Below are 25,559 nucleotides of genomic sequence, written 5' to 3' on the forward strand. Positions count from 1 at the left end.
CTTTAGGGTATGAAGGAGGTTGGAGTTTACAGTCCTAGATTATCTGTAGAAATAATTTCTTTTTATCTCAGGTGGGAGACCCAGGGATTGGAGAGTGCCACAGAAGTGGTGGAGCTGGTCATACAGTTCAGGGGAATGCGTAGAGGGAGATGGAGATGGTCACTATTGACTTGTGGAAAGACAAGGGAGAGAAAGATTGAGACCAATACAAAAGCAAGGGGAAACAAGGAGAGAGTGGAGTTTTGTTACCATTGGAATAAATCCCAAGAACAGAAATTTGCTGAGTCTCATCACTGAAGTAGCTGTGAAGTGCAGTAACTGGAGGTTTGCAGTCACTCCTGCTGCGCCTGGCACTGAAGGAAGGCAGCTGATGCTACTGTTATCAATTATTCTCTTTGCTCAAGTGACAGAAGAATATCCTGAAACCATTAAAATTCCTACTCCAAAAGGTGAAAAATGCACGCTGAAATGATGTCTTGGGTATGGAGAGCAGGGGGTTTCTATGTGTGAAAAAACAAATTTTAAAATTACATTTAATTGAAATATTTACAAAAGGTACCTCTCAATTCCTCCTTTGTAAGATCTGAAAATTTTGGGGCATTATGTAACTAGTGAGTATTTGATAACATTTGCATTATTTTGATGTACTTTATGGACAGTTCCCCATGCATATATATATATATATATATATATATATACACATATGCACATGCAAAAGAATTTCATGAAGACTTGTGTCCATTCTAACAGCCTCAGTAGCTTAAGGGTTTGAGCCTTAAAAGATCAAGGCTTGCAGTAGGAAGCAGTTCGCCTGATATTGTTGGTAAAAAATATATAAATGCTTAGAGCAGGTCAGAATGATGAAACTCAAATTGAATTGTAGCACAGAGGTTCTGGAGTGCTTCACAGAGGGATCACAAGAGACATCAGTCTTTCCTAGTGTTCTTGGGTAGCCACTGGAAATAGTCCATTCTCCACAGTAGGAATGGGTTCTTTGTTCATGTAATCATAACCTGATCTCCAAGGAATAACAGCATTTTTATGGAGTATCCTGTTGTGACAAACTCTCTGTCTCTCTGAGATAGCTGTGCTCTCCAGTACTGTATTTCTGGGAAAGATTTGGGCAGGGAATAGGAATTGGTGGCTACCTTGCAAATGAAATGGCAGAAAGGACTCGCTCACCTTTCTGGCACACACTCCTCCTCTATCTTCTCTGCCAGGAGACATGATATATATGTTAATTTATTGCAAGAGCCAGACAGACTCTTACATACAGTATTTCATCCAGAGAGGATGAAATCAGCTTTCTTTTGGAACACTTCAAGGGAACTAATATGAATACTATCATTTTAAAATAAAAGGGAGTTGTCTCTGTAAGTAGAATTAGACTCTGTATGTAATTATCTTGCTCTCAGGAAAAAGATGTCTTATTCACTCGAAAAAGGTTATTTGGACAAGAAAAAACATCTGAAGAGCTCAAAACCCAGGCTGACTGGTACCACGACGTACTTCAGTTTTGAAGAGTTCCCAATAGAAATCTTTGAAATGAAGAAGCTTTGATGCCAGTTTGGTCATTTGCAGGGAAAGTGTAGCTAAATAATTGCCACTTAGGTGCGATTTGCAAGGACTGCAAGCAGCATTCTTAATTCTGAACTTAAAACTTATCTGTCTGTTTGTGTGTAAGTGGACAGAGATACCTGCAGCTACTCTGGTTTGATTGCATCTGACAAGAACAGACATTCCCAGCTGATTTGAGCTAAGCTCTATCTTCATACATCCCTCAGGGCAATCTCCATAACGTTGCTCACTGAAATCTACTCTAGCCTAGCAGTCTGCAACTGAGGGCTGCCAGTTCAAATAAACTGCATGGACAAACCAGTGCCAATTAGAGGACTGTGGAGGGTGACCCTGGCAGGGTGACAGGTGCCCACCCAGCCACTCCATCGCTCCCTCCTCTGCAGGATGGGGTGGGGGCAAGAAAATAAGACGGAAAAAAGCTCAGGAGTGAAGATTAAGGCACATTAATAAAGAAAAGCTGTGTGCAAAAGCAAAGGAAAGCAAACGTTTTATTCTCTGCTTCCCATTGGTGGGTGGTGCCCAGCCATGTATGTTGGGCAGTTGCTCCAGAATATGAATGCAGTAACATTTATCTGCCCCCTCCTCCTTTCTCTCAGCTTTTATTGCTGAGCACATCATACGGTACAGAATATCCCTTTGGTGACTTTGGGCCAGCTGTCCTGCCTGTGTTCCTCTCAAGTCTTTGTCCACCTCCTACCACTGGGATGCTGGAGAGACAGGGCTGCTGCTGGGCCAGCACTGCTCAGCTGCACCAAAACACTGCTGGGGTATCAGCAGTGCAAACACAGCTCTGTGAGGGCTGCTGGGGAAAGGAACTCCAGCTCACACAGACCCAGCAGCACAGACAGTAAGACCTTTAGCATATATTAGCTAGATCCTAGGTAAAATTTTAATATGGCACTAATATTGGAAAAAGGGATATGAAATACTGAAATGTGAAAAAAATGGAGGGGTGAGAACTACTTCCTGAAAATATTCAGAGTGCCCATTTTCATACTGAAATTTTGGCTTTAAGAAGCATTACAGAAATTCAACAGCATTTTCCCCTCTGATTTAAGTATAACACTGGTCTGTACAGCAAAGCTCATGGAGGAGAAAATAAAGGAAGTTTTGTTAAGCAAAGATACAAACATTTTATGTGGGATTTCCTCTACTCTGGGAGAGAAGCTCTTTTAAAGTTCCTGCTAATAGCAAGTTTGGTTGGCTTCCCAGTGCTCACATCTCCTGCTCCAGATGGTCAGTGACGTGAAACTCTAATTATCATCAACAAAATAAGCTGGGACTAAACCCTTCCTCAAAGGTAAAAAGAGCAAGCAGATGGACAACAAAAATTTCATTATTATAGAAATAACAGAGAAAGGGACTCCTCATCTACCTTTCAAAATCACTCTGTAACGTGATGCACAATTAACTCCTTGCTCTATTAATATATAAATTACTCTGTTATTTGACTGTTTGAATGGCTGCTTGTTATATAAACCTTTCCAACAACATTTGGTATAGCAGCCAAATCCATCTTGTCTAAAGGGAACCAGTAAGTGAAATGATTGGGCTAAGCTTCCATCCAGCATTTCATTTGCTTTCAGGTTTTCAGGGGATTCTATTTTATTCTCCTCCACAATGTTACAGACATCCCTCCTCAGGAATCTTTGTGGGAATAAAATCACAACTAGCATTTATCTGGAATGAGGCAAGGCCTGTATCCAGAGATCCAGTTAGTCATTCATCCAGAATTGTGGCTCACAGACATTGAAACCCCTAAATATTTGTCAAGGATTCCAAGTCATGCAGGTCAGTACCATGGAGCAGCTCTCCCTATTCCTGTTGGGTTCCAGTGCTGATCTCACTTTGAGCTGTGATTTCTAGGTCAGGCTTTGCAAAGGCAGCCCCTCATCTAAACCTGCCACTGCTCAAACTGAGCTCACACAGGCCTCAGTACCCCCAGCACTGCTCAACCAGTCTGTGTAAAGTCAGCTACAAAGAAAGGGTCTGGGAGCAACCCCCTGTATTTCTGGCAGAATCTCATTCCTTTTCTGAATTCAGATTCACAGCCTGATTGCAGCATATCACTCTTTAGAAATGGCTGTCCTAATTCCTATTCTGTTGCCAGTTTCCTACAGTTCAGGAGTAGATTTTGATGTACTACTTAAGGATTTCAACATAGATATTCATAAGAAAACAATATAAAACTGCAAAATTGCATCAGAGAAAGATAATCAGGTTTTCGTCTGCATCCTATGAGTAAACAAGCTTTTCTTCCCTCTAAAGAATTTTAGCTACAGGTTTATGTATCACTGTCATGATCTGTAGTAACACAATGAGCCTTATCTTTGTTTCTTGCTTCTTTTTGCTAGCCATGCCTTCACAATGTCCATTTGTTGCTTTCACCAGCTCATTTTCTTACATCTTCATTTCACCATCTCTTCTCACCTTAGAAATCGATTTTCTTTAAACAGGAAAATGTTGCACGTGTTGATACTTTTTACCTGCCACCTGTGTCATGGCACAGGTGCTTTTATTTCCCCCTTTCCTTCCTGGAAAGGTTCTGTGCACGCTTTGTACACTAGTGGGCAAGGAGTGAGGCTTTTATCCTTTTGAAAAAGAGTTCCTAGGCTGAAGAGTTCTATGTGTAGGTACACTAAAGCTATTAGCTGTGTGTATGTAAGGGCCCACTTGTGGATAGAAGTGGGTTTTTACACTATTTCTATGTACTGATATGTCTAGGATGTGTGAATAACATCTTAGCACTCAGATACATGTTGAGAATAAATAGAACTTAAATTAGTTTCATTTTCACTCCAGTGGCTGAGATATTATTGTAAGAGACACTAAGGAATTGCATGAATACAGGTTTAAAAAGTGGCTAAAAATAGAAGGGCTATAGAGAAGCCAGCATCCTTTTTTTTTTTCTCATGTGATGACTCAATACTATTTGCCATTTGCTAATAGTGCCTAACAAATCTCAGCATGAGGAAGGGGATTCAGGCTGACAAAATTCCCTGTGTTCTTAGACTGAACAAACTCCCACTTACCTACAGGTGGGGAGGAAGCTGAAACAAAGGAATAGCTAAGAGAAAAGTCTTTGTTTCTTAATTGATACACATGAAACAAAAGATTTTGACACAGTACATATGGAAACCCACAACATCGCTTTCAAAGGACACTTTCTGAATACAACTGCAGTTTGTGGGAAAAATATGACGTGAGAACATTCAGATGTCTTTCCTCTGTAAAATTTATTATTCAATGTTCTCAGGGATCAAAGTGTGGCAAAAAATATACAGAATAATGCTTCAAAAATGGAAGGGCAAAGGAGCCAAATTAGAGACAGTCCATGACAAGAGAAAAAAAGAAAAATATAATCATAAAGGGAGTGTCACATCTACTGAGATATACATCAAGCAGACACCCATCATAACTTTCAAAGACAATATTATTCCTGCAACTCCCAGCTCCCAACTTATTTATTCAGCAGCATGGTTACAATATCTGTATCTTGTCCTTTGCAGAACAGCTGATTTTAATATATAATACTCAAGGAACAACAATTAGAAATTGTGAAAAGTAGAGAAGTAACACTTGCAGATAAAGGACAGTTACATCACTGGGTCAATGACCACATGAAATGCAGACTGAATTCTTGTAACTGCATTTGATGTTTGTCCAATGTCTATTTCTCTGTCTCTGATGACATTTCTTTCTTGTGTATGTCACATTCAAGTTCAGTGACATAATAGAATTAAACCCACTGAAATAATAATACAGGTAAACAAGTACCTAGAGCCAGAAAGGTTTAGAGATTCTTATTAATTTTCTATTTGAGCTCCATTATATCACAAGAGTTTCTTACATTTTGGTAAGATATAAACTGTACTAAAAGTAGTAATACAATGGCTGTGCCTACCAGTAAGAATCACCAGTGTCAGAAGGAATTCTCTTGTCTGCCTAAGATAATTATAGGAATCACTGTCTGAGAAAAGACAATCTTAGAGGGTGCTCAGCACAACCTGAGCTGAACTCTGGCTTTGCAGTTATTTCCCCTGGAAATTGATACTGTTTTTCAATAAATTTGTTACCCTTTCAATAAATCAGTTACCTTTGCCATGCTATTTTAGAAAGCCTTATACAAGCTTCTGCCAAGAAAGAAGGGTTTGAGCATGACAGTAACTTGTATAAGGTATGTCTAGACTAGAATGAAAGTATTTTTTGAGCAAAAAAGAGGTACAATGAACTGAGTTGGTATATAAGAGGAACCACAAAACTTTTATCAGGATTTTCCTCAGACCGTATTCTGGAAAACAAAGTATGTAGGAAGTGTTTGTAGCATAATTAGTCATATGGGTTTTTCTGGGTAAAAGCAGACATGTTTAATAATCTAATAAGTATGCCTTGTAAGGGTCTGCTATCATTTTTCTTAAATACTTGGAATTCTTGATATTTCTTTTCGGTGAGAATTCTCACAAGTTTTTCTTAAAAGGAGAATTTTATCCTAATAATGAAAAGTTGTAAGAGACTCTGGAAGAGATTTTGATATGAGGAAATCCTTGTTGCATCTCCCATGCCCTTGTTCAGAGAGGCCCTTGTGTGTGTGAGCTCTCCCAGATGCACAACAGCTTGTCAGCCTTCCTGCAGCCACTGCTGTCAATTTGAGTCACAGTGATCCCTCCTGCATGGATTATCTTAAAATAGCACACTATAAATGAAACCTTGCAGTTCCCACAACACCCAGGTGTTTGGTGGGGCAGGATGGCCAGAGGAGAGCTGTTAAACTGCCCCAGAGAACTGGTGTCTCTGGTTGGTATTTTCACTGTGGGCACACACTCTTGCAGCAACACAGCTCGTGCGACTTGCTAAATCCCTAGAAAAATGCAGGGGTGGCTGGTCCTGCTGCTGTCCTTCTTAAACTAAATGATAAACAGGGCAGGGAAAACAGAGACTGGAGGGAGAAGCTGAAAGAAAGGAGAGAGATCAATCTAAGCCCTTGTTGGCAGACAGCCATGCTGCCTTCACCTTGCCAAATTGCCACCTCCTGCCATAAGGGCCTCCTCTCTTTGCTCTTCCTGCCTCTCCTGCAGTGAGTCACTCCTGCAGACATCATCTTACTTATTTTGTTAGATAATGAAAGACAATGTGTATTTTCATATTCTATTTTTATGGTTATCATTATGTAGTGTACTAAATTACTTACTCTTGCTTTTCCAGATTTGTAAACATTATTCTCACACCTTTTAAAATAGATATCTATTGCTGTAATTATGAACATGTTGTGTTTGCACACAAGAATGTTATGGGTTACAGAAAAAAAAATAGCTGTTCTTTTGCAGTGACAGAAAAACAATTTTCTTCATTTAAACTCAGGTTGGTTTAGTAGGGCGTTAATAACCTGAGGCTGGCAATATTAACAGTCTATCTTTTCTTAAAATGCTACAGGAAGATTATATTGGGTTGCAGAAGTATTGTATTTCGGCAGAAGCTGATTATTTAAGCCAGAGAGTAATGAAATGTGAAACTGATGATGCCATGTATTCTCTTCAGTCTCTACAAATGACTATAGAAATCAAAGAATTGGTCATAGTGAATATATAAAACAAAATCATAACAATTTTCCAGTGACAAGAGATTCTATACTAAAGATTTGTAATCTCCCATGTAACAGCAAAGAAAACATGAGAAGTAGATAGGCTGAGGTGCATAACCTAGACTTGACTACTAGGAAGAGCATAGCTTAGAAACTCATGAATCATGTACTGGAATACTGATGGAACTGGAATCTGACGGGACTTTTCCTTTTAGATTTGTTCTGCAGTTGAGTTGCTCCTTTGGGAGATCTGTGTGCTTTGGCATCAGGGTGACTGAAAACTAGAGAGATTTAAAACACTCTGGGTTCCCTTGAGCTGCTTGGAGCCTTACTGTTCCTCTGTGGGAGCCTTGCACTAAGAGATGAGGAGTCTAAATGAGCTGAAAATGTCGTGGCTGTTATTAAACCATGCCAAGGGAGGGAGATAAAACCTCAGACATTGCCACCTACACGCTTCTTCCCAATTCTAATAGCTGCTCCAATGCTTCTCTGCGGCTCTGTCTCCTGAGTTGTCTGGTCTTTGCTTACTTTTGCTTTTGTGCATTTTATTATCTGATGTACCAGAGCCCTCCCAGGTGACACATTCCAGCCCCAGTCCCAGGATGTGACAGCCATACTGTATCTAACCCTGGGCTGCTGTGCTCAGACACTCAACAGGGTTTGAAAACATTGCTCTTGCTCTGAAAACTCTGGGAAGAGTTCAGCGTAGGTGAAGGTTACTAGACTGACAAGTGAAGAGTGATAAATTAAATAGGAATGCTATTTCTTTTTTATATTGTGAAACAAATTCAGGTCTTTTTGCAGCAATTATTCTAAGTTGAAACTCCATGGGGTTTCAGACAAAATATTAAGCTCATCTTTTAACTACTGTAAAGTCTTTAATTCTAAGAGATAGGATAAATCCTTGTTCAAGGAACCATGTTTTAAGAAGAAAGTTGGCACTGAATTGAGGCTTACTGTGAAGCACCTTCAAACGTTGTAGAGAAGTGAATTTGACTTTGCAGTTTTGTTACTTTTACGATTATCTGAGAGGATTATTTGTATTTCTGGCAAAGCTTTGGAAAGCATATAATACATGTAGAGTGGAGTAAACTTGAGATCCCATTAATCATGTACTTAGCATCTGTGTTTTTAGGACAGCACATACTTGTGTGATTTTGGCCCATCATTTGTGTTCTGTTTGAGGATTCCTGAGAATAAAAAAGCTATATATAAATTTAAGATAATGTTATCAGCTGAAGCTCTACCAGCTTCCACAGACAGAAGTGGAAGTAGATAAACAGATACTGTGTACCACTCTGTGGTTTTAATCTTGGAAAATAATAATTGCAAAAAATAAAAAGAATCTGTCTTGAATTTTATAGTTCCTCTATGTCCTAGATGCTCATTTAGCATTTTTTTTCCAAGATACCTTGTTTAGATGGGGAAAGAAATCATAATAAATTAAGTTTACCATTTTACAGAATATACTGCTTTCAGGGTTAAAGAACATGAACTAAAATTGCATTCTGGATACACAGTTGCTACGAACAGTATTGGAATTCTAGTGTTAACAAAACCAAGACAAAATCTAAAACTACATCTCTGTAACAAAACCTCCAAAGGGTATAGCTGTACTTGAACAAACTGTGTCAGTGAGAATGGCATCAGTGAATAAAGCTTTAATGATCTCACCAAGTAAAACATGGAGGTGGGTGTAACTTACTGTGTCAGCACGATAGCCACAGCATCATTTAGGACACTCTCTCCAAACAGGAGTGTGTATAAATCTGTATCCACATTCAGCTCATGGAAAATAGCAAGGACTGTCACTGTGTGGAAAGAAAGCAAAGTGAGTTGGTATTTTAATATTCCTCTGGCAGTTCAAGAAGTAAAGAAGTGTTAGAATACAGGTCTTGAGAAGCCCAGGTCTATATATTGCCTAAGTGGATAACAATGAGTTAAGAAGGAGGAACTGGAAAACATATGATCCTTAAATTCATTAAGTCTATGAGTTTTGCTGCTTCAGCTGAGTTAGGAAGAAGCTTTCCCTCTCACACAGATAATCCTACAGAAATGAAAACATCACAGCATGTTTCACTGTGCATGAAGCACTGTGATCTTGTGACCACAGAGGAGTAAGGGTGCTGAAAGGAGTTGGGTTTTGCTGTGGATTTTGTGTGCGATGAGTAGGGGTCTACCTGTTTTAAGAAGGACATAATAACAGTTATCCACCTGTTACACATGTTCACTAAGGGATCTGCAGCATACCCACCCTGTCCTGCCCCACACTCAGCAGGGATGTGGCTCATGGCAGCCAGGAAGCCTCTGACCCAGACCATGATATTTGACACCTACAACCCATTCTAAGGCTCCTTCAGCATACCAGTAATTTCAGTTCCTTCCTTCTTCCTGAGTTATACCCTATATTTGATTTTCAGTTTACCAGTGCAATAGAAAAAATAGAGTGTGGTGAATTTAAATTGAAGGCGAGCAAATGATTTAGACACACATCATCAGGAGTATTTAGACATTTGTCTCCTATTCAGGTAATTAAATCCTGTAGATATTAACTTAGGCCTTCTCTGTTTTTCCCTTTTCCCTTCAGACAGGGGATCACAGTCCTTCCTATGGTCTATCTTGCAATTCATAATCTCCAGCTGAAGAAGGCTGTCTATGTTCTGTGTATATATGATTTGAATTCTTGTTATTCTTACTATTTTCTCTTTGCATGGACAAAGCAGAACTTTCTCATTTAAACAGAATTTAGTGTAAAGACCCCCAATTACTTGTCTGGTTAAAAATTGCATGGTAACTCACTGCTTCACTGCTGCTCATTCTAATACATAATTGTGCAATTGACTCAGTCCTTATAGCCCAGGGATCCCAAAGATTAGGAGTGCCTCTGAGATGCCATGTTCACATCTGACATTTTAGAAATAAAAATTATATATTTTTACATTCACATGACTGCTGATAATTCATACAAGAGCATGACCAGCTGATTATGCTTTGTCTTAATGACATTTCTTGGAACTTTGAAAGCATTGCTGCTAAGATTTTCTAAATGGCACTTAAATATCTATGTAATCTCAAAATCAGTTTATAAACCCAAAACAGATTCTCAGTTCTCCTGTGAGATTTTATGTTAAAGTGATCTCTGTTGATGTGTTATCTCTGAAGAATTTTGGAAGTGTTCTACAGAAGACAATTTAGGAGATGTGTGTAGCTGAACATTTGCTGATATAGCTACATTTAAATTAGCTAGTTATATTTAACCATCCTGGTAACCTCACCCATTTACTCCCACTGCAGTTATAATTTAAACTAGGAAAAGAGTTCTTTCCCCAGAATAGCTCAAAGGTGTAGGCAGAAGCTTTATTGACAAAAGATATTTTCTTGGTTCACACCAACATCTATATTCAGGTTTTTGCCTGATTAGCAATGCTGACTTAATGTGCTAAATGTGGACTCGGTTTAGTCTCCTGCTCTCTAATGTCATTGGCATAAAAACAGACTTGTTTTCTAAAACTATTTGCCACTTTCAGCTTTTGCTTATTAGCTAATTAGTTTGGGCTCCCGTTAATAGTCCCTGTGATAATGACAGAAGGAAAAGAAAACAGTAATCAAAGTCAGTGTACTGCTGGGGTGTGTGTGCAGCAGGCCAAGCCAATTAGACAGATGCCTACACATTCCTCTCCTGCCTCCTGTCTCCTAAATAAACAACTTTCTCTTCTTGCTTTCTCTCCCAACTCTACCCCAAAAATTTAATCTTTTCAAATGAAAGCAAAAGAATAAATCAAGCAACACAGTAATGCATCAATTGCCTCTTCTGGGAGAAACTCCCCAGCTCACCCAGTTCTCAGAAAGTATCTTCCATTTCAAATGTTTTCCCATTTCCAGGGGAGGTTATTGGATCTTCTTTACCTGTCCCTGACTGAAGGGTCCTGGTCTCTGCTCTGTCTCTCTGCTTCTCTGGCCCAAGGCAGAGCAAACTTCAGCCCCACCTCTGCTGACAGATATTTATCAGATTTGTTTGCAAAGAAGAGAAATGATGCTGGCTCCATGAAACTCAAGGGAGTCTAACTTGCTCTTCAGTATTCATACCGTTTATAAATGCAATTATTCCTGAATCCTGTCTAACCCAAATCTCCCCTCCTGCTCTTCAAGTCTGCAATTTCCATTCCTAGCCTAATGAGAGACAAAAATTTTTCATATTTATTCTGATTTTCTTTCAGCAGAATTTGTCTATTCAAAGACTCATTTCAGACATCCCTTCCCTAAAATGACTCACTTCATTCAATCTCCTCCTTTAGTAATGTTTTCTTGCCCTCTAATCAGCTCATATCTTTCCTGAAATGCAGTGCCTGAAACCACATCCCAGTAATGTAGTTGACACTTGCTGTCATGAAATAGAACGAAAAAATGCTGTAGAACATGTTAATAAATCCTGTTTTCCTTTTTTTTTTTTTTTTTTTTGTGTATTGGTACTCATGACTCATTTTCATAGGTTGTAAATTCAAAATTGTTTACAATAATGAATGCTCACTTCTCATCTGCTATCTATGAAGATGATTTTTTTTCAAGTGTAGCATTTATCCTTTTCTATTTTAAATCATTACAGGAATCATACTGAATTCTAACCATGCCTTTCAAAGTGTTTTCAATCTCCTTTCAGCAGAATATTGTACCATGAAGAAACACCCTCCATTGCATTAGCCTACTCATTAATGCAAATTATAAATAGTGTCTGCACAAGAACAGAGATCTGCAGGATCTTAAGCACATCCACCCTTTTAAGAGCTCCAGGAAACATTTTCACCTTATTTTGACCACCACTGTCTGGGCACTTTCCCCATGACTACATTTGCCTTCATTAATTATGAGAATCTCTGGGTGTAGGTCAGAATGGACACATCAAAGGGAATGTGCTCCTCTGCTTTGGAAGAAAGTTAATTTAAGTTACCTCTGGACAGAATAATGCTTTAGGAATAGTCATCATGTCCAAGGAAGTCACATCATGTTTTGTCACACAGATGACTTTAAAACTCAAGGGAAGTAATTTAAAAATAATCCTATACCACAGTAACATGTCCAGTCTGTGAGAACTTTGATATCTAAGCCAAGTTTGTAGATGCTGCACTGCAGTCAGCTTGGCCCCTGGCTTTCTGAAGGCACTGCTGAGCAATGGTAAATGGGGCTTGGTTTTTGTGTAGTAACTACTAAAGACTCATATAAATCATTAGATACAATATGTATTACAAAGATACTAAACTACTTTTCTTTAAAGTGCTTAGCATCTCTTGTTTCAGTAAGCAAATGAGGACAGAAAAAGAGGTGGGTAAAGAACTGGCTGGAAGGACAGGTCATTGGGGGAGCACTAACACCTTTAGTGGCAGTAGAAAACTGACACCAACAGAAATAACATGTACCAGAGCTGCTGACTCAGAAAGGGTTGTGAACTTCAGTTAAAAATTCAGTGATGGGAAGCAGGAAATAGTGAGGCATCTAAGATTTTCACAGATTTTATTTATGCCAACAGAAGTCTGATTCACTTCTTCCCTGACTTCATGGGCTGAGGTAACATCTGTCACATGCTAAGCCCAACATGATTTCAGTTGTACCCAAGTCATAAGAAGTGTCTGTGGAGCTGCTTAGTGAAAGGCATCTTTGAACAAATGTAGAAACAAATTGACTTGTAATAGATGGCTGTAAAAAGCATATATAACTGAAATATCACCAAACTACAACAATCCCTATGCTAACTGTATCCAGTGCTACTTTGCTGTTACTTTTAAAAGAATAAGGAAGCAAAAAATAAATTACACCATTGTATAAAGTACTGGTATTATTTTACCTCAGTCTTCTGACTAGAGGTATTAATATCTTTCATAGCTCATGGTCCTAAATTCTTTTAGGAGTACAGTATCAAATGAGAAAAAAAATAAGATTAGAGAAATCTTTTATTTCCTATTGACTTAGTCTAAAAATAAAGATTCCAATTTGAATTATAGACTCCTTTCCCTATTAATAACTCACAGCACTCACAGATTGGTTCAGTGGTGAATACGAAGAAAGCAGACATACATTTTAATTTAATACACATTTATAAACTGTCTTACACAAAGAGTGTTTGAAATGCATTACCTCGTTGTATTTACACATTACACTTCTTAATGCAAAATCCTTCAATTTTATGAGAAACAGAAACTGCCCTTTCTGATAAATACTCAATTTTATCAATAACAAGAGCAGCACAACCCACAGCTCCAGTTCAGCTGTAACCATAGTAACTTCAAAAAGGGAAGAGCCTTGTGATTGTCAATGTGACCAAAGGTAAGGGAGTTCATATAGCTCAGAAATAGCTGTGCTTCAGCAAAACCTGAGAAGGTAAATCTGTTTTCTATACTTGAAATGTAAAAAATTAGAAAAGAAAACAAAAGGAAGGGCTAAAGCTATATAGAATGTCTTTGGATGGAAAGGTGGTTGCCCAGGTGTTACTAGCAGCAGCCCTGGAGGCTGCCAGAGTCGTGCTGTTAGTGTATTTTTGGTGGCTGGGGCAGAGGTCCCATCCTTACACCCCTGTGCCAGGTCTGTTCATTATTCCATTAGAGCCATTGGCAGCCCCAGGGGACAGCTGGGCCACCAAGCCCTGTGGGCAGTGTCACTGTGCAGGTCTGTGATGGGCAGGCACCTGGAGCTGGGGCTCCACAGCAGCACCTTCCCTGCTCCCTCTGCTGCTCCAGAGCAGGGGCACCTGTGTGAGAGCTGCCCTGCCACCTCTGTAGGGAGCCCAAAAACACCCCCAGAGTCAGGGCACATCAGAAACCAAATCCCAGTACTAACACAAGGAAACCCTTTCAACTGTGAAACGGGGAAATCTGTGCTGTCTCATGCAGATGAAACAATAAGACATGATTTCCTTGACAATGTGATGAATTATGCCTATTGATCAGAATAAAGAAAAATGTAAATACTGGTGTCATGTTTTAAATCAAGAATAATGAAGGGATAATTTGGGAGTTTAGAAATTTTATTTCTTAAAATTTAACCTTTCACCTGAAGTCTTAAAATGAGAAACTTTCTCTACTGAAAATGATAAATGATTGGAAGAAGATGTTCTCTGGAAGATGAATTATTTGGTTGAGAGTGACCTTGTTTTGTCCCTGAAGTTTCTAACTGTCCTTTCTAGAGACAGGAAAGTGTTTTAAGGCATCACAAAGTATTGTTGGTATTTAAAGATCACAGTCTATAATGCAAAACACAGTCCCAAGTATTTCCAGTCCTAAATTCATTTCTTAATCTTAGTTCAAGTGCTAGTTTTCTATGTAAGAGAACACACAGCATATAAGACCAATTCTCCTGAATTATTTTTATGCCAAAGTATCTAGATTAAAAATTTTCAGATAAACTTCAAAACTAAAACATGCAGAGGGCTGTGACATTATTTCCTTCTTAACAATACTAGAAAATTTTATGTGGCATGTTTATTTACTACCTTGACAGTAAAGATCTTTGTTTGACATGTAAACACCCACCAGTCATCTTTACTATCACAAATAAGGAACTCAATCAAACCAACTTCTGTCAAATCAGTTGTTAGCATCTTTTGAGACTTAATTGCTTTCCATAGCCAAGGGAAATTAAATCTCTTTTTGAAATGAGTCATAATCCTACACAATGAAGAAGTAAATGAAAAATCATATAGCAAATCTGACAGGAATTTATTATTTCATCTTAAAACTAATTTATTGCTGATAACACTAACAACATTTTACTAAAGTTTTCTTAAAAAAAAACCCAAATGAACCCTATTTATCCCAGATAAAATCTTTATTCTGATTATTTTATGCCCTAATATGTATCAGTCCTCCAGGTAACCATATTTGAACTGATTTTGGAATGCCAGTGAGCTCTTTACACACTTGAGATTGAAATTCACTAGCAAATTCTAAAACACAATGAAATGTTTTCAGCAGTGTCGACCATTTAATTAATGAAAAACTTAATTCAAAATTCTCTTAAGTCTTTGAGGGGTTGAAATTTATGGATAAGATTAGTGAACACATGAAACAACTTAGAATATTGTGAATTGATAGCAGAGGAAGCAAGACTGAACATTAAAAATCTCTTGGATGTGCACAGACTATATAAGCAGAGAAGTAATTAGAAACAATATTAATCAATGACAGTTTGTCACACTAAAAATAGTTTTCTCAACTGCAGCTTTAGCTTTTTAAGCCTGTTTAAAACTCTGGGAAAAGTAATCCTTGTAACTTATTCCTTACAGTGCAAGAGGAGCTTCTATTTTTTTGATTTTTTTTCCCTCTTGATTGTTCTAGATTAATCAGTGGTGATTTAATACTCTTATAATCAAAATCAGTGCATTTGTCTTATACATTACTCATCATAAGTCAACATTTGTGAAACTAAATAGTCTTGGACTGGGAAATGGGAAAAGAAACTAAGGCAGCTGCAAAACCCTATTCATAGCACTATCAAGAAATATACTTGGAAATTGTAAGGACGCTTTTATTCCATAAGCAGTTTATTTTCCTAGGTTTTGTCTGTGCTTCCAACTTCTGTGTTTTTCTCTTGCTCTGAGGATAGGCTTCAATCATGTGCTGAATCTTATTAATATAGCTGGGTGATTGAAGAAGTGGCAGCATATTGGATGTATGGATTAATTTGAGAACAGCAATTTGATGCAGCTTTTACAGTAGCCTTGCAATGACTGGTTTTGTGGAAACAAATTGTTTTATACTGTACTTTTAAGCTGTCAGAATGATAAATCACAAGCCCAAAATATTTTGTTAAATATTGAGACTTCATTTAAAGACTGGAAAAAATGTGTAGAACAATATTGCTTTTTCTCATTTCTTTTAAAAGCCAGGAATTTGAAAGCTTTATTCCTAAGCCTCTCAGAGAAGCTTCTCAAGGGTAGATTTTTAGCACTGATGCAGCATTTCACATGCATCACAAAATATTTTCTATTCTGTCTCCTTTAACAGCTCAGCTGAAAATTTTGCAAAAATCCTTTGCACCCTTGCAGATTTTGTATTTTGTCGTAGTAGATAACCTCTGAAAAATATCTGTTCACCTTCTCCTTTACTGTGTTCCCACAGCTGCAAATAGCAATACTTTTAACATCTGAGTACTCTTATTGACATTTTCAACATAACAAAACCTGGACAAATCTATGAAAGCTAGGCTAGCTTTGAGATTAGACTTTTTTAATTAGAAGGTAGGACTAGACGATCTCTAGACAGCCCTCCAAATCTAAATTATTCAATAATTCTTTGATTCCAAAATTGACTGAGTCTGCTTCACAGACTTTGCTATTTACTGTAACTTTGGGCTTTAAATCTCACATCTGCAAATTCAAGTCAATTTCTTGGTATCTGGTTTTTTGGAGTTGTATTTATCATGAACACTTCATTGATATCATATAAACAGTATTTATATGGCCAAATTGGAACGCTCCATTCCCCCTATCTTTAAACGGGGTGAGGTCACACATGGATGTGAGGTTGTGATTATCATCTGTGAGGCTCCAGCTTACAGCAGTTCTCATATCAGCAAGCAACAGGTGGTGTCCTGAAGATCAGAGAACATTTTCTCAATCTTTTCAGCAACCTCAATTATAAAGTTTGTGATCTTGACCTAGGAAAACCAGCTACTAAAAAACCACAAGGGATCTCAGGAGCTGACTTGAACTTTGATTGACTTATGATTATCAGAATATCAGGTATTTAACAGCTAAGAGAAGAAAAAAAAAACAAAAACAAAAACAAGAACAGAGACTTAGAACATTTCCATGGCATATACAGTTCTTATTTACTCTTCTGACTTTTAAAAAAGTAATTTATTTGAAATGGTTACCTGGATCTGTGGCAGACATCAGCGATCCAAAAAATAAACAGTCAGTGAAGTGGAATTCCCATTGCTTTAACTGGCCAATGTGTACCATGGCCTTCACAAAGCCATACATTATCAACCTGTCAGGGCAAGGATAAGACTGGTATTCAGACAGAGTAATATTTATGTTTAATTTACAGTATTAAACAGGTTCTTATTCTCTTCAGCTTCTTTTCAATGAATGTATCACATGAATACTGAACATAAACTGGTATCATATAAAAATTCTATTTCCTGTTCAACTGTCAAATGTTGTATTGAAATGTCAGAGACAATTCCAAATCAAAGGTTTTCTGGGTAATTTTAATCTGCTGTTAGCAGAGAACAATTGTTTGGGCTGTTTATTTTTCAAAAGGAAAGATAAGGTAAGCTTAAGAAGACATTATTAAGACAAATTTGTCTAATGTAGAACATTTGAACAAAGGCAGTTCTACTATCAGCTCTGTGGCTTGCTCTGTATTTCTAAATGAATTGTTTTATTCTATCAGCTTTTAAATGTTAGCAGCACTCAAAGTTCCACATAAGGTCTCTAAGTGGGCCTATTTAACAACTCACAGTGACAGTGAGCCAACAAAGTCACATTTCAAGATGTGATTACAGCCTCACTAGTTTCACAGGAAATGTTATCACTGCTTTATGTAACTAGACAGTGCTCTCTGAGATGTGCATTCCAATTAGAAACTTGAAATAACTTGGAAAAAAAAAAGATTCACTTGTTGTTAGAACCTGCTGCAGATTTTTACAGTATTATTCATGCTCAATCTAGTTAATAATAAACCCCATTGCATTCAATGCCTGTTCCATAAACACATAGATTGACAACTGTGCTCCTCTAACTTCAGGTTCTAAACCAATCATTTGACCAAGTTCCATGCATGCTCATCCTGAGCTAGGTTTTGCCCTCAGCTTTCCTCCTAAGGTGCTCCTGAAGTCACATCAACACAGACCTGAGGGACAGATAAAGTGCAATTAGCAAACAGCCTGAGAGTTAATTACCAACCACTTTCAGATACTTCACCAAGCGGGCTGTGTTGCGCAAGCAGAGAAGCAGAGAGGTCACCACAGCCTTCCCCAGTGGCCCTGAGTATTTGTGTACATATTTACAGGAGTTCTCTAGCAAACAGCTCACCAGCAGTCCCCCTACACCACTGTATGCAGCTGTGGGTCTCCTTGACTGATGAGCTCACTTTCTCTCCCTTCCCAAAGAATAATGACTCAAGACCTTGCAGGGAACTTAGTCTTCTTATCCCCAGCAAAATTTGTCAGCTTTAAGGAATGAGTCCTTCAAAACCTGACTGTGGTGCTGCTCTCCCAGTTTTCAATTTTATCCAAAGCCACAGGAATGGAAGCGAGCACAGCCATGTCTTTCAGAAATAATTGCCTGAACCTACTTGCATGTTTGACCAGAGATATTCTTCTCCCTCATTTAAAAAACATTTTAGAATATTAAATAAAACTAAGTTCTAACTATTTGGCAAATTTAGTACTGATAATTCTACATATTGAAAAGATGGATCCCAATGGATACCTGAGCTCCCAATGGTAGTGATATTACACATCAGCCAGTAGTACCCAACACAGCTGTTCTTGATGGAAACGCAAGGACAGCACACCCCAAAGACAGCAGGACATTGATCCCAAAGGAATGTTCTGCACTGATGGTACTACTGCTCTTATAAAATATTATAAAGTAGAATTGGAAAAAAATTATTATAAAGTAGAATTGGAAAAAAGTCTTATTGATTTTTAGATCTGCTGTCATTTAATTTGATACATTTAGTATATTTTTAGCAAGCTTACACCAAATTTCAGTAGATCAGATTGCTTTATTAATCAAACATCCATTTAATATATGTTAAAAAATTTATGAAATGTCTATTAGTAAGTTGCAAATAAATCAAAGCATCAGTGACTCTGAATTTCCTGTGGAATGTTCGTGTCCCATGGGAACATGGTTCCACCCAGTGCTCACTGCTGACACAGAGCAGGCTATTGACACCAATGGAGTTAACATAAGAAGCTCTGAATCTGTTGAGTAGGATAGCACTTCTGTTTCCAATTCCTGTCTGTGAAATCCTCTTTTTTACTAATAGAGAATGCTAAATTTTATTTTTCATTGTTTTAGAATTTCAGAACTGAGATCTTCAGGGCAGTGTAAAGGAAACAGAACTTGAGTGGCAAATCAGTGTCACTCTAATTTTCAATGTGGCTTTGAAAATCTTAATTTTAAAATAATACTGCAAAATTATTTTATGTACTTTGTGAAAACGTTTTTTAAAAGGTATATTGCAAATAACTTGGTAAAGTTGCTGCCTCTTGAACTGTAGGATCTTTATATCTGTGTTCTAAATGATCCTTATCTGATAATTTTATAGAGTAAGAGCTACTTTCTGTATAAGCCTAGATTTTGCATTTATACTGTGAGCTGTGCATCATTTAGAGCACTGTATTTACCACAGGAGACAGGGTCCCTTCATTCCCCCCAAATGAAGCAGTGAGTAGGATTCTGTGGAACATAAAGAATGAGGCACAGAGCTGGGCAAGGACTTAGGAGAGGAGACTTCTGTTGAAAATCTGAGTCCTCAGAGCTGCTGCCTCAGGTCCCTGCTGCACTTTGATCCACAAAGCCTCTTGACTCCCAGGAGGTTTTCTGGGGGTTTGCCCAGCACTGTGTGTGTCCAGCACATCCTGCTTGTCTAGAGATCCTCTGGGATTCACAAACTGATGAATGGCCTGTGTTGCAATACAACACGAAATGACAACACGGACACTGCTGCTCTCCAGGTGAACAAAAAAGAGGGATCTTTATTTTCTGACTCCAACATTTATAGTTTTTCAAAAGTGACAGTGGATTGGAGGGTGACAGTGCCACCTCTCCAATGACACTGGACAGACTTAGAGTCCATCAATCCTCTCCTCCTCCATGAAAGAATGCAAAACATAAGTTATTTACAGAATTGTGTGTGAGAAAGTTTGTTAGAATAATGCAAACATCAGAAGGCTTAGCAAAGTCTTAAAAAATCAGGGTGACAGGCCTGTCTGCCAGTGAGAACTGCAGGGACATCCTGACTCTCACAAAGCCCAAAGCTGCAGGAAAAAGAGGTGGCTCCACTTTGCAGTCTCTTCCCATTCTACTCTGATAGAGCAGAACATGTGAGCCTCAGAGCCAAACCTTGCTTCACCCTATTGTCCTTTGTCACCCTATTTTTCCTACACTAAGATGCCAAACATGGTTCCAGTTCCTACAAGCTGCTCCACCTTGCTCATAATAAGCCATTATTCATTCAATTCGGCAGCTGGAATGTGCATGGATGTGACAGTGGATGTGCTACCAGGTGCCATGGGTCCTATCCTGGGTGATGGAAGTCTGACCTTAAGCTTACACTTTGAAGTCAGATTCTTTTCCCTCTGTCTCTCTAACTTTGTTTAAGTGTCTTGAATTCTGACAGGTGACAAAGTGTCCCAAACAGTGCAAATTTTTTTTGCATCTAGGTATATAGATCTTTTCTAAAAGCTACACAAAATCAATATAGAGCAGTTGATTTGGAATTGTCCTACCTCCTTATCACTTTTTGTCATGGATAAATCTTCAAATTCAGCAATGTATTTTTGTGATCAGAAAGTAGATTATTAGAAACATTGTACTTTAGAAACAAATTGCAGCTAAATTGATTAGTAATTAAAAGTTGCTGAAAACTTCTCAGTTGGACTTAGTGATGGTTTGGTTCTTCAGAAAATGTTTGGGAATAACTGATTTGTCATAGATTTGGAACTGTCATAAAGTAAGAAAACAGAAGAATAAAATGCAGATTAGCTTTGCTGCAGGGACTCTGACATTTTCTACATCCAAACATATTTTTTTTAAAGTCTGGGGAGGAGCCCATCAAGTTAGAGCAAGTATTTTACCACTTTAGCAGGAAAAGAGAAAAACAGTAATGTAATATAATGAAACCCAGGAGAATTCAGAATTTTCCAGATTACGCAAGTCTGGCACTTACAAAGTGCCTCATCACTAAAAAATGCTACATAGAATGCTGTCATTACACAGTAGAGGAGACACCATATAAATATTTGACTTGCTGAAGTAAGAATCTTCTGGGAAAGTGAACTTTAACTACCACAATTTCCAGTATGAACCAGCAAGTAAACCACACAAACCACACAAAATCGCAGCCCAACAACACAAAAAAACCCTTTAAACTGACAAAAATAACAAAAATAAAAATAAATAACAGACACTGAAGAACCAGAACACAAATTCTTCAAGGCTTTAATTATTCTGAGCACTGGGTTGTCCTTAGATTTTTGAAGCCAGACTGAATTTTGAAGCTTGCTGGTGTAAAGAAGTGGGGGTGAAGAGTCTCCATTTGTGCAGGGTCCATTTTTTTTTTACTAGCACAGTCCTGCTATGCACTAAAGAAAGGAGTTTGGAAAGCACACTGGCTGGCTCTGTACTGCTGGAAGTCCAGTGAGTTTGATTATAAAGCTGCTCTCCAGGAAGGCTTCAAGGCTTCTCTGGGACTGGGACATCCCTGGACTAGCTGCAGTTTACATGTAGAAGGGAAAAAAGAGAGCCATCTGCAAAGGCCTTTAAAGAGTAATTACTACACACAAAACTTCCTAAATGCTCAGGAAGAGCTTTAGATGCAGCTCAACAGAAGCTTTTTTTAATTTTTTTTTTTTTTTTGCAAGAGTTTCCTTTAGTAGCATCTGGTTTTAAGGGATCTGAAAAGAGAGAGCAAAATTGCTTTGGGGGTTTTTGGGAAGCTCTTGTCAGAAAGCTCTCAGTAGCAAAACCTCTCTTCAGCAAACTGCCAGTGGAAGAGAGATAATTGGTAGTTTTGGAGCAGAGGAAGTGGGGTATGTCTGATGCAGAATGGGGAGGCTGCAGGAAAGATGCAAAGGACAGAAGCATTGCTAGTAGTCACAAACAGGATCAGAGCACACCGGGAAGGGAAAAGATACCAGAGTCTTCAAGACAGGGAGGGTGAAAGCCTGGCAAGAGTTCAGGAGTTTTGGTGCTCTGGGTGGCTAGCGAAGGCCATGTGAGTAACAGGTGGTGGGCACAGCACAGCCAACAGGCAATCAGGCAGCAGGGACTGTGCTGTTCCCAAGGCAGCTGGGGAAACCAGCCTGGGAGCAGCACCCCTGGCAATGTGAGACTGCAGGGGTGTCCAAAAGAACTGGTGAGGGCAGCTATGAACAGTGCACAAAGGGGACAAGATGACAGTCCATAAGGTACCTTAGGTACATGTGAGATGAGACAAATGCAAATCCAAAAAAATGCTTTAAATCCCTTGCGGTACAAATATGCCTCACTGGTGTAGTCAGGCAAGAAATCTGTGCTGAGCTTTGCCTCCTAAAAATCCCAGCCACACCTTCAGCTTGCAGGGCTTATCACAGCACCCATCCCTCTGCAATAGAGCAAACTGAAAAAATTATGGCAATAAATACATATTGACAGGTTAGTTTATGGCTACTGCTTCTTTGAAAACTAACTGCATCCTCTCATGCAAACTAAAATGGGGAAACCTACCAGTTCTAAAAGAATCTACTCCTAATTTAAGGCTCTAGGGCACATAAATAGAATGTAACAGAACCTGCTCAGTGAAGATATGCAGCACACACACATGCCCTGTATCCTCAATACAGATAGCCCCATCTGCCTGATGATTTTATCAGCAGTTGTGTTTTCTTCAGCTTTGTTATTCATTGCATTATCACTGCTGAATCTCACTATGGGTCTTTATTGTGTTAAAGGTTTTAAAAACATAATTCCAGATTTAAAGTGTTTGTGCAGTTATGCTGCATAGCATGGAAGAGGCTTGTAATTTACATCTTTCTTGCCAAATACGTTTTCTAGTCTGCAGAGAATTTTTTATCTCATAGTCTAACTCCCTAAAGGATCTTGCCCTATCTAGACATGATTATCTTGTAGCTTGAAGCCAGCTGAACATAGCTACAGACTGTAATCATGCAAGTAAAAGATGAAAAAATATTTCTTCCTTTACATTTCTTTTTCACAAGGAATAGTGATATTATTAAACCAACAATGGGAAAGGGGATGATTTTATTCTCACTTGTATCTGAAGTAACATAGTGATTGACTGATACCAGAGCTGAAATAAAAAGTCATTTGTCAGAATTTAAAATATATGCTGAAAAACACAAACAGTAGAGATGAAAATTAAAAACTTATGTCTTTACTTTGATCCTTCTGCTTCTAGCATAGAATATATTTCTATAAATTCTTCTACACAATAGAGTTCTTCACATCAAATGCTCTGGCTGCAGTGATCTGTTATTTCAAATTGCTCTGTGTGCTGCTACTTCCTTCTTTTAGTTCTCTTTTAAATCAGCTTTGTCACTAGAAAGGGTAGTATCACGGGCTTTTCTCCAAAAAATCATTTTCTCACTAATCAAAGCAGGAGAAAACCTCACTGAAGTGTGTTAGGTAACAATAAAGCAATAGTAACATTACCTAAAGTTATTCTGTATAAATCACACAAGAAGAAAACCCCTCTGGCTATAGAAATAACAGAGATGAGAAAAGAGGCTGCCTTTACAAATCACTGCATCCCCAGTTACCTGGGGCACAGTGACTGTCCAGCAGCTGAGCACTAGAACTACAGAGCTGTAGCTCTCACCAAGCTCCAGCACCAGCAGATCTGACACGGCTCCAGGAGCCCTGCTGTGCTCGGGGAGCCTTGGCTTGGCTTTTCCCAACGGGCAGTGCCAAAGATCTATCAGAGATTTTGGGGGCAGTCACAGATCACCTTCTGTGTGCTTCTTACATCAGAAGCTGGGATGGGAAGGGTAAATGGAGAGAAACACACTTTACACCTCAGAGACAGGGAAAGAAAGGTCGTGTTCCAGTAACCTTGGGTCCACAGGCAGCTCCCCAGGCAGTCCTGTGCTACTGGAGCTTTGGGAAAGTGAGGCTGTTCAGAGCTACTGAATCCAGCAAACTGGTACTGAATGTAAATAAAAAATCCAGCCCAGGTTTCTATATCAGTCAATTTGGGGGCCACTGGTAATAGAAAAAGTGAAGAGATCTGAAAGAGGCTTCAAAATGGCAGGGCTGTCATGCCCTGCTGTTTCACTTAAGGGATGACCAACCATATTTGTGTTCAAGGCTTTAGGGCTGGCTTGAACAAGATTATGCAGAAGGTCTGAGTGCTCAGAAAGTCTCAGCATCTGAGCCTTTGCTTAACTAAAAATATCTTCCTATGGATTTGTCCTCATGAAAGTAAGGAATAGCTACATGTCAGTATGAATTTTATTTTGGTTAGTCTTCTGTAGTACATTCAGCCATGGGTTGAATTATTGAAATATAGAGATGCTTTCCTTTAAAATGGAAAAAAACATTTTGCCCAGGTTCAAAATTTCAAGACATAATTGTAGATTTTGCTGGTAAATGCTAACAGTGTTGCAAAAGTAAGGAGTGAAATAAAGGGGATAAGGCATGAACACACATGAGATGAAAGTTAGTTGAGGTCACCAATCTTCACTGGAAACTGTCAATAAATGGTATTTCATGGTTTGTTTTTTCAAAATTTCTTATCTCTTTTTCAGCTGACTTTCAAATAGCCCTTACTGTATTAGAGGTTTACAACAGTGTGCACCACAGCCATACAAACCAATTCACCACCACTCACGACTGCACGCTATAATTTAATATATTTTTAATATTTCTCTAATGAGTATAACACAGCTTCAGGATCTTGCGTTCCTGAGCTCCACTTAAATTAGAGCCATTATGCATTATATGCATAACAACCTGAACCTCTGCAATGAAAAACCTGCACTTGATTTCAGAGTGCTGAGTAAAATGTAATAATTACTTGGGTAAATGAGCCATGAAACATTGTCAACTGTACTGTGTCCCAATCATAGTGCCACTTAATATTTTATTGCACTACACAAATTTAAACATTACCTCAAGATTTACTTTACTCAGTGTTATAAATCGAGAGAACCTTTGAAAAGGGGATGAATTACTGACAGTCTTACATACATGCTTTGAGACAGATATCCTCATGACAGTAAAAATTAAATCTAGAAAAAGCAGACATAAGATCTTCCAGATACAATAATGTAAATTATTTTAGAAATTCCTAAATCACTGTTTTACAGAAGGTGGTGGCATGCTAAAAAATATTAGTGACACAAGAAACTTTCATTAGAAAAAAGAAGGACTGAAAATACCCAGTTTACAGAGAGAAAATAAGGCAGTGATTGTATTATCTACAGGAGTTAAATGTAATTAAATGTCAATAACTCAGATTACACAACTGTGGTCTCATCCTGAGCTATCATACCAAGTCAGTCAGGGTTGGGTAAATTGGGTTCACTGGTTAATTGACTCATTCAGTCAGTCAGCAATGAACTCACTTCACCAATGATATACTCCAATGATTACCACAATTCTAGCAATCAGAACACACAATGTTTTTCTTTACCTACAAGAAGGCAACATTCTGAAGAATTTAGTCTGGTCCAAATA

General features: G+C 38.4%; 1 protein-coding gene and 1 long non-coding RNA gene across 8 annotated transcripts in view; one reads left to right on the plus strand and one right to left on the minus strand.

Moving 5' to 3' along the window:
• The window catches only part of SLC9A9 (solute carrier family 9 member A9), a 193,497-nt gene that overhangs the window by 125,401 nt on the left and 42,537 nt on the right, over positions 1 to 25,559 (minus strand). For all 7 annotated transcript variants that reach the window (XM_038145311.1, XM_038145312.1, XM_038145310.1 and 4 more), the window contains 2 exons: positions 17,018 to 17,133; positions 8,862 to 8,967 (listed from right to left, as the gene is read on the minus strand). In XM_038145311.1, coding sequence (XP_038001239.1) covers positions 8,862 to 8,967; positions 17,018 to 17,133 — 222 coding nt within the window. The remainder of the gene's footprint in view (positions 1 to 8,861; positions 8,968 to 17,017; positions 17,134 to 25,559) is intronic.
• The window catches only part of LOC119704322, a 73,161-nt gene that overhangs the window by 31,910 nt on the left and 15,692 nt on the right, over positions 1 to 25,559 (plus strand). The gene's annotated exons all lie outside the window — the stretch shown is intronic.

Source organism: Motacilla alba, chromosome 9 (genome assembly GCF_015832195.1).
Source record: "Motacilla alba alba isolate MOTALB_02 chromosome 9, Motacilla_alba_V1.0_pri, whole genome shotgun sequence".
Lineage (NCBI taxonomy): Eukaryota > Metazoa > Chordata > Aves > Passeriformes > Motacillidae > Motacilla > Motacilla alba.